The 14,762-nt window shown below is 52.0% G+C and overlaps 2 protein-coding genes across 5 annotated transcripts; one reads left to right on the top strand and one right to left on the bottom strand.

The window, feature by feature from the left end:
- The first annotated feature begins 4,516 nt into the window (after window positions 1-4,516).
- Window positions 4,517-9,570, top strand: LOC132028570 (stimulator of interferon genes protein-like). Of its 4 annotated transcripts, none has more exons than XM_059417706.1 (8): window positions 4,517-4,652; window positions 5,048-5,075; window positions 5,570-5,796; window positions 5,930-6,113; window positions 6,356-6,464; window positions 7,327-7,565; window positions 8,327-8,513; window positions 9,058-9,570. In XM_059417706.1, the coding sequence occupies exons 3-8, from the start codon at window positions 5,570-5,572 to the stop codon at window positions 9,246-9,248; spliced, it is 1,137 nt and encodes a 378-aa protein (XP_059273689.1). In that variant the 5' UTR covers window positions 4,517-4,652; window positions 5,048-5,075; the 3' UTR covers window positions 9,249-9,570. The 4 variants fall into 4 exon arrangements, with proteins under 4 accessions (XP_059273689.1, XP_059273690.1, XP_059273688.1 ...); XM_059417707.1 differs by having other exon boundaries at window positions 4,978-5,075; XM_059417705.1 differs by having other exon boundaries at window positions 4,966-5,075.
- A 1,495-nt stretch (window positions 9,571-11,065) lies between these two features.
- LOC132027891 (small integral membrane protein 33-like) lies at window positions 11,066-14,578 on the bottom strand. The gene is made up of 2 exons (XM_059416609.1): window positions 14,458-14,578; window positions 11,066-13,040 (listed from the first exon to the last, which is right to left on the bottom strand). The coding sequence occupies exons 1-2, from the start codon at window positions 14,464-14,466 to the stop codon at window positions 12,654-12,656; spliced, it is 396 nt and encodes a 131-aa protein (XP_059272592.1). The 5' UTR covers window positions 14,467-14,578; the 3' UTR covers window positions 11,066-12,653.
- Window positions 14,579-14,762: the final 184 nt, after the last annotated feature.

Raw genomic sequence — 14,762 nt, 5'->3', positions numbered from 1 at the left:
AATGTTAAAAGAATCTAAATCCCCAATAATAGGTGACTGCTTCAATCATGATTCATAATTCTCTATTATAGAATATTGGGCATATAACAAAAATTATGATGATTGGGGCGTCTGGGTGGCTCAGTGGGTTAAAGCATCTGTCTTCAGCTCAGGTCATGATCCCAGGGTCCTGGGCTGAGCCCCACATTGGGCTCTCTTCTCAGTGGGGAGCCTGCTTCCTCCTCTCTCTCTGCCTGCCTCTCTGCCTACTTGTGATCTCTGTCTGTCAAATAAATAAATAAATAAATAAATAAAATCTTTAAAAAAGAAAAAGATTGATTTATTTTAGAGAGAAAGAGTATGAGTGGGAGGGGCAGAGGGAGAAGGAGAGAGAATCTGAAACACACTCCACACTGAGCACAGAGCCCAAATCCACCTAATTTCATACCCCGAGATCACTACCAGAGCACAAAGACCAGGATGCTCAACTGACTTTGCCACCCAGGAATCCCTGAATTGGGCGTTTTAAATATATGAGTCGTATGTTTTAGAAATTCTATCTCCATAAAGCTGTGAGCAAAACCCAACAACAACAACAAAAAGACCAACCAGATCTCTATCCAGGAGGCTGGATACCTCCTTCCAGGAGAACATGGTCCATTATTCACTCCCATGCTCCCTCCCCCAATCATGCATTTCCAGCCCCTCTTTCTCTGTCACATCTACTTGGATATTGTCCTGTCCAAGAAAGGCCATGACACACTAATGGGCTCCATGATGGGGCAATGCAAGGAAGTAGCTGGCATCAGACTCATATCTGTGTCTGCTGGAGAGGTGACCTGAGCCCATTTTAGAGGCCAAGGTGATGGAAGCTGGCAACCCCAAGAGAAGGACTGTCAGTGCTGTTGCTGGTGGTGGGTCAAAAGAGTAATCGCTGAGCATCTTGAGCAAGTCATGTCTACAAGTGCAGTGTTTCTTTTTATCCTCGTGACAGTCTGATATGATAAGATACTACCATCCCCACTACAACTGAGGTTCAAAGAGTGTAAAAAACTGGGCCAAGGTCACATAACTAGGAGACACAGACAGATTGGATCCCGGGAATACCATAGTTAACTGATCTTAACCAACTGAGCCACCCAGGCGTCCCCATAGTTAACTGATCTTAAAATCCGCCCCCCAAGTCCCTGTCCTAGCAGGATTTGGGGACCTTTACGCAAGAACATCAGGGACGTGTAAACATGAAAGGGGTTGTGTGGGCAAAAGGGCAGCTCTTCAGAGCCCAGAGTCCTCCCAACCCCACTCACATGCTATCCCAGGCCCAAAGTCCCCAGAATGAGTGTTTAGGGGTTTATTTCTCTCCCAGGAACACTGATGACAAGTTTCAGGGGAGACCTATGGCAGCTGTAACTGGGCTAGACATGGAAATGCTAGCGCCGGCCCAGACAAGCACTCAGGGGCTGTCTGGAGGGAAGAAGTCACTACTGGGAAGTGAGGGAGAGGCTCCGGGAGCAAGCTAGCCCATGGAGCAGAGCAATCAAGCCCCAAAACCCTGGCCTGAAGGCAGCAGCCTGTGAGCTGGCAACCACCCTCACTCCTACCTCACCTCCTCCTGTGGCCCATGGTTTCCTCAAATGCCAAGGTGGTGTGTCTGGAAGAGCTTCGAGCTCCCTGTCTGTCAGTCCAGCTGGTCTGGACTTGGCTCTGAGGCCCTGGTCACAGATCCCGTCCCTCATCCCATTCCTATACCATAGACCCTGTTAGGGGTTGAATTATGTCCCCCAAAAAGATATGTTGAAGTCTTAGCCTCCCAGCACCTGTGAATGTGATCTTATTTGGAGATAGTGTCTTTGCAGGTTTAGTCAAGCTAAAATGAAGTCATTAGGGTGCAATCTGATCCAAGCACAATGGGTGTCCTCATTAGAAGAGGAAAAGCCCTGTGAAGACAGAGACGAAAAGCTGAGGAAGCTATGAAAGAGGCAGAGCTGCAAACCAAGGATCACCTGGAGGTAGCGGAAGGTGGTGAGTCAATTTCTGTTTAATAAATTTATGTTGTTTTAAGCCACCACATTTCTAGGGCCTCCGTAGAGCAGGCCTAAGAATCTGATACAGAACCCCAACACACTCACACACTCCCCCACACCAGGCATTTCTCTGTTCCTCCACGGACCCAAATCCTTCCCACCCTTTTAAACACGTGGTGCTCGGTCTAAATGTTCTTCACCCTCCCTCCTCCCCACCCCCTTGCCGTGCTCCTTCCAAACTCAGCTTAAATGGCATTTCTTCAGGAAAGTCTAGACGTGGGTATTCCAGGCTTCCCTCAGAACATCAACAGAAGTGCGTTCTCTGAAGCCCTCGCCATATCTGTAGTTAATGCCTGGTGCGGTTGCCCAATGCCCACAGCGCGGCGCGTGTCCTTATGTGGGTGTCATGACAACGGGGCCTGGCCTGTCATATTCGGCAGCAATCCTATCCCCTTGGCCCTGAGGCAGTGCTGGGATTTTTTTCTTTTCACAGAATACTCCAAGCATGAAACAAACAATACATGTTCAATCTTGGGAAAAGAAACCCAAGAGAACATATTGAGCAAACAGGGAAAAATATGCTACATTCATCTACATTCCCACAGCAGAGTAATCATTGTTGGCATTTTGACATACGTGCTTCCAGACCTTTTTTCATGCAAGATATATTTCTTAAAATGCGATTATACTGTCTTGTATGCTGCTCTTTTCCAGTGAGAAATGTGTAAAAAACATGTTTAAGAGTCAAGAGATACAGGGGTGCCTGGGTGGCTCAGTTGGTTGGGTGTTCGACTCTTGCTTTTGGTTTGGGTCATGATGTCAGAGTTGTGGGATTGAGCCTGGCATTGGGCTCTGTGCTGGGCAGGGAGTCTGCTGGAGATTCCCTCTCTCCTTCTCCCTCTGCCCCTCTTCACCCTAAAATAAACAAATCTTAAAAAATAAAAAAAAGGGGTGCCTGGGTGGCTCAGTGGGTTAAGCCGCTGCCTTTGGCTCAGGTCATGATCTCAGGGTCCTGGGATCGAGTCCCGCATCGGGCTCTCTGCTCAGCAGGGAGCCTGCTTCCTCCTCTCTCTCTCTGCCTGCCTCTCTGCTTACTTGTAATCTCTCTCTGTCAAATAAATAAATAAAATCTTTAAAAAATAATAAATAAATAAATAATTTTAAAAAATTTTTAAAAAAGAGTCATTATTTTTGGTGGCTATGCAACCTTCTACTATAAGATGCATCACAATTTAGTCAACAAGTCCTCATTGTTGGGCATTTGCATAACTTTCAGTTTTTCCTCTGGTGTAAACAATAATGCTACAGACATCTGAAAAATAGGCATTTTTTGTGTCCTTGTCGGATTATTTCTTTTTTTTAAGATTTTATTTATTTATTTGACAAAGAGAGAAAGCAGAGCAGGACAGGGAGGAGCAGGCTGGATCACAGAACCTTGAGATCATGACCTGAGCCGAAGGCAGAGGCTTAACCAGCTGAGCCACCCAGGTGCCTCTTGTCTGAGTATTTCCTGATGAAGGGTTCCTGGAAGTAGATTGCTAGATCTGTGATGACACATGTGTTTTTTAAGGCTTCAGATGCATAGTCCCCATCTGGCCTCTAAAGCAGAGGAACTTCTATTTTAGGGGGGTGGGATGAAGGAAGGGATGGAGTGAAGAACACGTCTGGGGGGAATAATGACCAGTCAGAGCCACAGAGCAGGCAATGTCCCCTGGGGGAGTAGGTCCTCCGTAGCCTAGCGGCCCTTGGCTACTTGGCACAGCTGGCTCTTGGGGCTGGGAGAACTCTGTTCAGGCCTTCTTTTGGGCACCTTTGATTTTCTTTGGTTTTGAAGCAGCTGAGCCCTTGCTTACCTCAGAGGGCCCCCTTGGGAGCCACTTGTGGGGAAGAGAAGATAGAGGGAATTCCCCCATTTAGAGGAAGTGATTTTTGCAAACAAGAGTTTTCAGAAGGCCTCCTTGTTCATGGGAGGCCCGTTGTCATCTGTGAGTGCATGTGTTGTCCACCTGGTTTCTGGTTGTGATGTGGTGAAGGGTCCAGGCAAAGACTCGCTGGCCTGGCCAGAATAAACAGCTGCAGCTCTGTGGGGGCCACCCCAATCCTACTCTCCAGGCCAGCCCTGTCCTCCGGTTAAATCAGCTTCTCAGTTTGCCAGAGACCAGCCAGAGATACTCCCGGCCACCACAGGAGAATATATAGATGTGAAACTTGGACCTTCCACCCCCTCCCATGCAGTCAAGGCACAGAGCAAGCCATTTACCACCCTGAGCCTCAGACAGATCCCCTGCAAAATGGGGAATAATTCTAGCTATCTTCCAGAGTGGCTCAGCAGATTAAGAAAAATACCATGTGTAACACTTAGCATCCTATCTGGAACATGGTAAACCCTTTATGATGATGATTGATGGTGAGGTTCCATGTGACTTTTTTTGGCTAGAATCACAGGGCTCTCTCTGAGAAGTCAGAGGCGTGGCTACTTCCCGTGGAAGCCAAAGCCCCACTCCCCTGCAGGCTCTCAGCTGCTGTGAAACCTTTTACCAGAAAGGCTGCTGTTACAGGAAATAACTTTCATTCTCCCTTCCTCCTTCCTGATATCACAGTCTCCAGAAAAAGAGGATCTGCGTCCAGACCAGAATCAAAATCAGGCAGGTTAGTATGGTGTAGTGTGTGTGCTGCATTCCGCTGAGAGTGTGTGGAGCCCTGTCTGGGCGCTGGAGAGTCTGTTTGATCGTGGGGTCTTGAGGTGGTCAGGGTTATGGCTGCAGGGGACGGTGAGGGGGAGCAAAGGGCAATGAACAAGGGCCTCCTCAAGCTTCCCTCTCCACATCAAGACTGGACTATGGCTCATCAGGGCCCTTCCTCCCTTCCTGGGGAGCAGGAAATACCGTCCTCTCCTGAGCTGTGGTCTGGTGAGACGCCAGGGCTGCAGTGTTGTGGAAAAAGCTTTAGTTGTTTTTTAAAGTCCCATTTTCAGACTGTACCTAGAGAGTCTGCACTTGGTCGCTGGGAGTCATTGCCTTAGACCTCTCCCTGTCATCTTCCAGAAACAATCTGCAGTCTCCGAGGTGGAAGGTAAGTAGGACCAGGAGCAGCGGAGCATAGGCTCCAAGGCTGAGGCTCCCAGACACCCAGAGATGGGCAGCAGCCTTCCAACTGTCCTGCCTGCACTCCCAGACTGTGTGCCATGTTTGCTGACTAACGCCTTCCCTGGGGTGGATTCGGTGGAGAGGGAAGCGCAGGTTCCCAACAGTCCCTAGGTGGGTGGCATCTCACAGGACATTTTCAGGTCTGGGTCTGGGACAGTCACTGCTTTTTTTCTTCACTACACCTGTGGTCTTCCTGGGGTTGGGTAGGGTATTTATGTGTGGGTGCACCCACTTCTTCCCCTGCTTCTTTTCAACAAATCTCTCCGAGACAGGAGTGCTAGGGTGCTCTAAGCCCAGCCTGTCCTCTAGAGGCATCTCCAACAACAGCCTCTGACCCCGGCTGGGCACAGGAGGAGAAAGCTGTCCCGCCATGGTAGGAGAGTGGGAGGATAACGGCCATGGGTTTCTTGGTACCCACAGATGTCCCATTCTAGCCTGCACCCATCCATCCCACGGCCTAGGGGGACCAGAGCCCGGAAGGCAGCCTTCGTTCTGTTGACTGTCTGCCTGGCAGCCCTTTGGGTTCTGGGAGAGCCACCAGAACACATTCTCCGATGGCTGGTGCTCCACCTGGCCTCCCTGCAGCTGGGACTGCTCTTCAAGGGGGTCTGTCATCTGACTGAGGAGATGTGCCACCTCCACTCCAGGTGACTCCATTACCCATAGCAATTCCCCCCCCCCCCCCCCCCCCATCTTGCTCTCTTGACGCCCAGCCCTGCCCCTCCTTGAATCTCCCTGACTGAGCTGGGCAGCAGTCCAGAGTTTGCCTGTCCCCTGTAGGTACCAGGGCAGCTACTGGAGGGCTATGCGGGCTTGCCTGGGCTGCCCCATTCGTTGTGGGGCTCTGCTGCTGCTGTCCTGCTATTTCTATGGCTCCCTCCCAAACACAGCTGGCCTGCCCTTCACCTGGATGCTTGCCCTCCTGGGCCTCTCAGAGGCACTGAACATCCTCCTAGAGCTCCAGGTGAGACACAGAGGGAGGTGAAGGGTGTAGTCAAGTGGAGGGAGCAGCTAGTAGGTCCTACTCTGAGCTCAGCAGTGGGGATGGGACTAGTTTAGAGGTCGGTCCTTAGAGTAGAGTGTGTAATGTTCTGCAACAGTGGCAGAGAAGGGAGCAGGTTGGCAGCTGGTCGGGAAAACTTTTTGAGGAGGAGGAATCTGGTTATACTTCATGGAGGCTCCCCAGCCCCACCCTGCCGTCTACAGGGCCTAGCCCCGGCTGAGGTCTCTGCAGTCTGTGAGAAAAAGAACTTCAACGTGGCCCACGGGCTGGCATGGTCATATTACATTGGGTACCTGCGACTGATCTTGCCAGGTGAGCCATTCTCAACACTTCTATTTCCAGATCTTTAAGACAGACAATAAGACATAAAACCTGCTGTATTTTTCAAAGAATTTTTGTTCCTAAGGAATCATCTGATTCCCAAAGCAATTCTGTAGGCATGAAGGATGTTATTATGCCTGGTTTACAAGGAGGAATATGGCGCTTAGAGCCATTAAGTGATTTCTCTCAGGTTAAGCATGAGTTCTTCCAATGAATATTTACTGCATTGTCTGGGTGTGCATTTTCCCTTTTAATTCATACCCTGTGGACAAGGGATAATTATCATCCCTCTTGTAGAGATAAGACCATCGTGGCTCTACAAGGTGAAGTCACTTCTCCCAAGTCACACAGCTTAGTGAGTGGAGACAGGATTTGAACCCAGGTCTGCCCAGAGCCTGGATCCTTGACCACTCTACTACGAGCCCATGTGTCATGTCTCATTTCTTCTGACTTGCTTGCCAAGAGCATGGCTCTCCCATAACTCATTGCTCTCTGCCCTTGTCACCAGGGCCTCTGCTAGGAAACAGGTCTGGAGCAAGTGGCCAGACCCTGTACACCTTGGAGTGCTGGGAATGTCACCTTCCAGGGCTCTTCCTGCCTCTCAGAGCCCTAAAAGCTGTAGTGGGAAGGAGCGGGGTGAGCAGAGACATCTGGACAAAGGACAACTGAAGGGAGGAGAGGAGAAGGAGTGGGGGGAGGGTTCCCGAAGGCTCTGCCTTCCTGGCTCAGGCACAATGCAAGTGGACTGGACCCGTGGTTCTCTTGCACTCACACATTGAGGGAACCAATGAATTGGGTCTCTGCCCTGGGTGACAGGGCTGTAGGAATGACTTCTTGGGCCTTTCCACCCCAGGGCTCCCAGCCCGGATACGCATGTACAATCTACAGCACGCCAACATGCTCCGGGGCTTGGGGAGCCATCGACTACACATCCTCTTCCCTCTGGACTGTGGGGTTCCTGACGACTTGAGTGTGGCCGACCCCAACATTCGCTTCCTATATGAGCTGCCGAAGCAAAGTGCTGACCGTGCTGGCATCAAGGGCCGGGTTTACACCAACAGTGTCTATGAGCTTCTGGAAAATGGGCAACCGGTGAGTGTTCAGGGAGAAGGGTGCTGCTAATGAGAAATCCAGCCCAGAGCACCAGAATTCTGACCCTGGGCCAAGCACTGATACAAATCCGTTGCCTTCCTCTGAGCCTTCATTTCCCAAGTTGGTCCCATGGCTGGGCAGGATTTGGCTCTGAAGGACGATAGCAACCAATAACAGTAATCGAGCCCTTAGCGCATACCAGATGCCAGTCATCTGACCGCCTCAGCTAACCCTCGCTACCACCTGCGGGGTGAGGACTGTTATGAGCCCTACCTCACACATGCAGAAACCGAGACTCAAAGAACCAGCAAGAAACAGGATGATTTCAACCTGACAAACCACGTACTTGACCATAAAGTTGCCCTAAACGAAGGTGTGAGAATGTATGTAAGATCTCAGATAGGTTGGAGGAAGCCCAGACCAAGCTTGAACCCAGAGTCCAGCCCCTACATTTGATTTGAGGGAACCAATGAATTGGGTCTCTGCCCTGGGTGACAGGGCAGAGCCGTGGACAGCAGAGTGACTCAGTGAGCCTTGTGCCAGGATCGAGAAGGAGGATCTGTGGAGGGTAAATTTAGCACAGTCGTGGTCCTGATTTTAGGAGCAAAGGCCACCAGACTCCATGGATCCCATCAGGGCTGCCTCCTCCCAGAACTCCATCTCTACAGGCGGAGGGAGTGGGGCCCCAGCAGTGGCACCAGGGTCCAGAGTCTGTCTGTCTGGGCCCTGTTTGAGTCTTGCCCCCATCTCACCTCTTCTAGGTGGGCATCTGTGTCCTGGAGTATGCCACCCCCTTGCAGACCCTTTTCGCCATGTCACAGGATGGCCGAGCTGGCTTTAGCCGGGAGGATCGGCTTGAGCAGGCCAAACTCTTCTGCCGGATACTTGAAGACATCCTGGCAGATGCCCCTGATTCACAGAACAACTGCCGCCTTATCGTCTACCAGGGTGAGGGCTTGATAGGCTACCGGGTGGGAAGAGAAGAGGTGTCCTGAGGGGTTAGAAGTAGCTAGAGTGGCACCATGCCCTGGGTCTTCCCAAGCAGTCAAGGCATCCAAGCCTGGCTCCTTCCTGCCCGGGGAAAGGTCCTACCTCTCCACTTAGGGCACTCAGTTGCTTTCTGAGTATCTGGCTACGGGTCCTGGGTGGAGTGTGAAGAGATGGGCTCCAGGAGCCCCTGACATCATCTAGGAATGCTAGAAGAAGCAGAAGAGCCCCAGCCCCAGGACACAGAGATCAGGGCTACTGGTCTCTGCTCTCTCTGAGCCCCATTTCTAGGATTGGGAAGGTGGAATTCTGTTATCTCTAAAACCACTTCTAGCCCCAGAATTCCAGGGAACACTAGCCCCAGGGCCAGGGGTGGGAAAGAACACAGAGGTGAGGGAGAGGAAGGGTTGGAGGATCTGCCCCCGAAAGCCTCGGGGCATGTTCAAGTGAGAACAGGAGAGGTCCTCTCCACACTCCTCACCCACCTTCCCCATCCTTGTTCCAGAACCTGCAGAGGGAAGCAGCTTCTCCCTGTCACAGGAGATTCTCCGGCACTTGCGGCAGGAGGAAAAGGAGGTCACTATGGGTGGCCCAGACACCTCGATTGCACCCAATTCCTCCACGCTGTCCCAGGAGCCCAAGCTCCTCATCAGTGGCTTGGAGCAGCCTCTCCCACTCCGCACGGATTTATTCTGATGCTCAGGGTCCGCTGGCCTGAAATCCCAGTGCTCCCCAAGACTCTGGATCCCCGAGACTGTGGATTGAAGGGCTCTCTTTAGCAGCTGAATGCCCAGCAGAACCACTTCCTCCCACAGGGAGCCTCTCAGAGAAGGTCCCTGAACTTAACATTTCAAGACGAATCCTATGACTTTGGGCAAGTTGTTTTACCTCTCTGAACCTCAGTGTCCTCATCTGTGAAATGGGATTATAATCACTGTCCTACCTATCTTGCAGGGTTGTTGTGAGGATTATGATTGTATGGAACATTTTTGTAACTCTAAATGCCAGATAAATTTAAGCGATGTGTCAGGTGTCTTTCATTGGACCTCCAGACTGACTCTCTAGCCCTCTCTCCCTCATCTGTCCTGGGACGGCATCAACAAGCTCCCTTGCTCTCTGAATTCTGGTCATGTTCAGTCCATGGGAAGCCCCAGTAGGAGAACAGAGGGAAAGGGAGGGGGCGAAGTTGGGGTAGTTATTCTCCCAGATTCCTCCCTGTAGCACCAAGGGCTCTCTGCATCTCTAACCTAAAGCCATGCTTCTGCCGCACTCTCGGTAGCCCTGTCTCTCCCCAGGTTCCATTATCTGCCCCTTCCCCCTGCTGCTCAGACCTAGCGATGGTCCTGGCTTCCTGCTAACGACCCTTCTGGAGCACTCACTCTTCACTTATAGTCTCCTTATACCTGCCCTTTCTGAACAGCCCCCTTTCTTTAAAAAAAAAAAAAATTTTTTTTTCTTTAGAGAGTACATACAAGGGTGTACAGGGGGAGGATGGGGGGGAGGGGCAGAAGGAGACAGCAAGAGAGATTCTCAAGGAGCTCCACGCCCAGCACGGAACCTGATGTGGGGCTCAATCTCACAACACTAGGATCATGACCTGAGCTGAAATCAAGAGTCAGACGCTACCAGACACCCGTAAACAGCCCCCTTTTCAGCACTCCTCAGATGACCTAGATGAGTGTGCCATCTTTCTCCGGCTGGACTCTGACTCACACAAGCAATCTGAAATGTCCAAATCCACTTGTACAGACGTGCTTCCACTTCCTTAGACCCCCTAGACCCCTCCTTATTCTCGGACAGGGCAGTGTGGTGGTGGGCATGCATTCACTGCGGACGGAGCCCAGGAGTCAGGCTGGGGGCAGAGAGTGTAGCATGCCCCATGGGCCTTTGTCTCTAGTGAGAGGCTGGGGAATACGGAGCGGCCTGAGCAGGCACACCGATGGCATGAAGGGCACACAGCCACATCCGGGGCAAGGAGCCACTCGAAGGACCAGGGGCCACTGGATGAATGTGCCCGGATGATAGAGCCTGCAAACGGATAAGGGGGAAGGGGAGAAGAGGGTTTGTGTGAGGAGATAGGATATACTCTGGGAAACCTCGGACAATACACCCAGGCATCTGCTGTGTCTTATGCCATGCCATCACTGTTAGAACCGAGCCATTACCATGCTGTAGTGGCAAACCTCCCCTATCAGGGAGGGCAGGCATCCCATTTCCACCAGCTCCTTCTGTTTTACCCACGACTTGTTCCCTACCTCCCACTCTGGTTTGATTTTGTTTCACTTTGTTTTAAAATTTTTTAAGTAACCTCCATACCCAACATGTGTCTAGACTCACAACCCCGAGATCAAGAGTTGGACGCTCTATTGACTGAGCTAGCTAGGCGCCCCTCACCTCTGTTTTTTTGTTTTTTTTTTTATCACAAATGCTCAGCACAAATTTCTGCGTACAGCATCATTATGGAGATGGGCTCAACAGACAGACACACATGTGCCAGAAGGAACCAACTGCTCCCAAGGATTCCAGAGCCTAAGGAGGAAAGGAGGACACAATCTCTTCTTCCCAAATGTCCCAGCCATCCTGCCCCCAAGGCCCGAGGCTCCTCCAACCTTATATCAATCATTCCTGTGCCTAGAAACCAGGGGAGAATCAAGGGCTTTTCCAAAATGACCTGCCTCCACCCATCTAGCCCCCAACTTGGTGCTTAGGCTGGAGAGTCTGACAGTTCAGGTTCAAATCCTGACTTCACCACTTGGCACCTGTGTCCACCTGGGGATCTGGATTTCCTCCACTGTAACACTGGGAGAACAGGGGCTCTTTCTCCCAAAGTTGTTATGCGGAGTGAACGCTAGGCTATCCACAGGTCCACGGGTGAGTCGGGTGCCCAGTGTACAGCTGGACCACAAAGGAGGCAGGCCAGTCCTCAGTGCACATTACGATCTCCACCTCTGTTCCTCTGCATTGTCTGCCATCCTCACCTTCCTGACGGCCAGGGTCTCACCAAGGCCAGTACCAGGGTGTATCTGCTGTCCTCAGGCATTCCCCAGTGTAAAGAACCCAGATGCCCCTCCATAAACGCCTATCTGCATGTTCTCAATAGCACAACACTGAGGTACAGTTGGGTCAGGGACAGGGTGCCTTTTGGAGAGGCACCTAGAGGCTCAGCACTGCCTTCCCACATCTTATCAACCTCCACGCCCACCATCCCCCCGCAAATCCCTCTCCTCACTCCTTCTTTCCCTTAGACAAACAGCATGGAGCTCCTTTTCCTTTCTTGTGTTCCCACCAGCTGGAAGGTTCTGGATTTGGGACACGTCATGGATAAGTTTTAGTCTGCTTCCAACTGGCCCATACACACAAAAAGGGACAGGTAAAGAGAGCCCCTGAATTCCCTCCATCCCTTCCTAGGAAGCCAAGAAAAAGTCTTGCCCCAACATAGTAGGAGGCATTCAAAAGCCATGTAGGGAGATATAATGGGTGCTTGGGGCTTTACAAGGGCCTTGGAAGTTGTTGAGGAGGGTTAGGCCCCAGGAGCCAAAGGGTTATCTTCTGATCAGTGAAGGGCAACAGATTTTCCTTCTTTTCCTGAGTACCAAAGAAGGCATACCTCTAGGTTCTTTGCCTCAGCTCTCCCTGACTAGCCCTCACAGGACCTGGGGGTCCAGGGGGCAGGACCTCTACAGCGAGACTCTGAGATTCCCCGCACAGGGGTGGGATGGTGGGGGAATCTTGCAAGCTGGACTCATGCTGACACCAAAAGCAAAGGAGATTAGGGATGAGAGGAGGAGGTACAAACTTGGTAAAGGAGGGTCAAGGATCTGATGGTCCCCGAAAAGCAGGGAGTAGCTTTGTGAGGGTAGCTTTGGGCCCTGGTAATGCTCACAGGAGCATGTTTCCAGGCAAAGCCCTCAAGCTTCTTTTATTTCTCCTGTCCGCATCAGCACTTTCTCTATAAATATTCCGCCGAGAGAGCAGCTCCAGCTGAGTCCATGTGTGCATTTCCAAAGCTCTGATGTCCAGACCCCAAGTTGCTTTTGCCCTAATTCTCTGTCCAGTTTCTTGTTGTGAGCCAGGTCAGTCCAAATTTTCAAAGTGTCCCTCCTACAGACATGTGACTTCATCAACGCTGAGCCTAGGCCCATCTGGCACAGGGCAGGAGCCAGGGACAGGAGGTTCCTGCCAGGTGTCTCCATGAGCATCCTGGTGGCCCAGCAATCGCCAGTGGATGAGGTAGATGCCGCCTTCCGGCTTTGGGGCTGGTGGCTCTGCGGGGAGAATGGCACGGCCCTGGTGTAGTCTTGGCCCAAAGTGGACTGCCACCACGATACAGACAGCCAGCAGGACAAAAGCAGCAACAATGATGGTGAGCAGGGGTAGCCCATCCCCTCTCGGTGGTTCCCAGGTCCCACCTGGCACCTCTGGGAGTTGCCTTTGGGGCTCCTGCCCTGAGCCATTCACAGCTGCAGAAGGCCAGGGACGTTGGCCAGCCTGGTAGGGGAGTGGCAGAGAGAAAAAGGGAGATATGGGCCTGTGCACACGGAAAAAGAGCCAAATGGAAAGACAGACACCCAAAGGGAACTGAGAGACAGAGAGCATTAGGGAGAGAGAAACACAGACAAAGAAAGGGAGTGAAGACATGGAGAGACAAGGAAACATACAGATAAACACATGCATAGCAATAAACCCCACAACTCCCCCCACAAAAAAACCCGCATGTAGGAAGAGAGAGAATCAAAGAAAAATACAGGTGCGTGGTGAGGGGGATACAGAGAGAAAGAGGAAAACACAAAGCCAAGAAGATAAAGACAGACAGATAAAGAACCAGGAATGAAATAGATGTAGAGAGACAGAGAAAGAGAATAGGGAGACAAAGTCATTCAGAAAGGGATGGAGAGGGCTTCCTTACAGTCTGGCATGCAGAGTGTGGCCCCCCACATCCGTCCCCTCCCACTGATCTGTCTATCCAGGCCTCCAGTAAAATTCCAATAGGTTATATGTCCTAGGTCAGGAATCTGAGCCCACGAGGGGCTGCTGTCCCATGGCCCGGCCTGTGGGCAGTGAGCAGCCGGTCTTCAAGTCCTGGGAGAAGGGAGTCATTGTGTTGAGCATCTTAGGTTTCCACCACCCTCAACTCACACAGAAGGCAGAGGGGTGGAACCTTGGGGGAGGGAGAAAGGAAAATGAGGCAGGAACCCCCAAAGCTTGGGGTGAAGCAAAGGGGATACCTCATCCCATAATATAGGATCTTCTTAGGGGTCTCAGGTCTGGACCTGGAAGGGAGGGGATGCCCAGTGTGGATTCCTGGCTGCATTGAGGAGAGCCCTGCATTGAGGAGAGCCTCTGCCCCTCTCAAGGTCCCAGCCAGAAGCTGGGGGTAATGTCTGTCTGTCTCGGCTCTGCTAACTGTTGAGTAGAGGTGGGCTGGATTTCCATGAAGATAGCAAATCTCCAAACGATAAATACCAGAGCCAGCTGATGAAGTTAGCACAGGCTCATTCTCTCCCTAGCCTCCCTCCCTGTTCCCCCTGGACCATCAGGGCCCTCCCCACCCCCCCCAACATGGGGGTGGAGCCTCTCCCCTAAACTTGGAGCCATCAGCCTGGCCCTCCCCCAAGAGAGGGCAATTGGGGTCCAGGGAAGGCTATCGAGAACACTCTCTCTTTAGTTTCTCAGTCACACCGTCATCCTCAACACTGTCCCTTTGCATGTAGGAAGCCCAATACCAACCCAGTTAAAAGTTTGAGGCTATCTGGGGTCCAGGCCACAGAGCTCCCTGCACAGGGGAGGGAGGGGGAAAGCAGCTCCGGATGTACAGGGGAAAAAGGGAAGTTCAGGCTGGGGAAAGGGCTGGGGTCCCTGCAGGGAGACGGGCAGCTTAGCTGGAGGGGTTGAGCCCAAAGTCTACCTGGTGCATTGTCCGCCTGATGCAAGGCTCCCCGGGGACTGGCGGCCAGCCCTGCGAAGAAGAGCCTGCTGCCCCAGCTTGTCCCCTACCCGGAGCTGCCACGTCTATGGGTCGCACACACCCTCTGCACACATACTCTCCCGCGCTTTCACTTCCGCGAATACTGGGACTCCCCAGGGCCCAGCCCTTCCTTAACTGTGATCTGACCTTGATCTTGGCACCTCCTTTCATGCTCCCTGCTAGCTTTAGCAGCCTGGGTCTGCCTGCCCACCCCTCCTCCAGCAGGTCCCAGACACCTTGCCAGC

The sequence above is a fragment of the Mustela nigripes genome, chromosome 12, assembly GCF_022355385.1.
Source record: "Mustela nigripes isolate SB6536 chromosome 12, MUSNIG.SB6536, whole genome shotgun sequence".
Classification (NCBI taxonomy): domain Eukaryota; kingdom Metazoa; phylum Chordata; class Mammalia; order Carnivora; family Mustelidae; genus Mustela; species Mustela nigripes.
The sequence above is the reverse complement of the archived record's forward strand: the minus strand, read 5'-3'. Positions and strand labels throughout refer to the sequence as shown.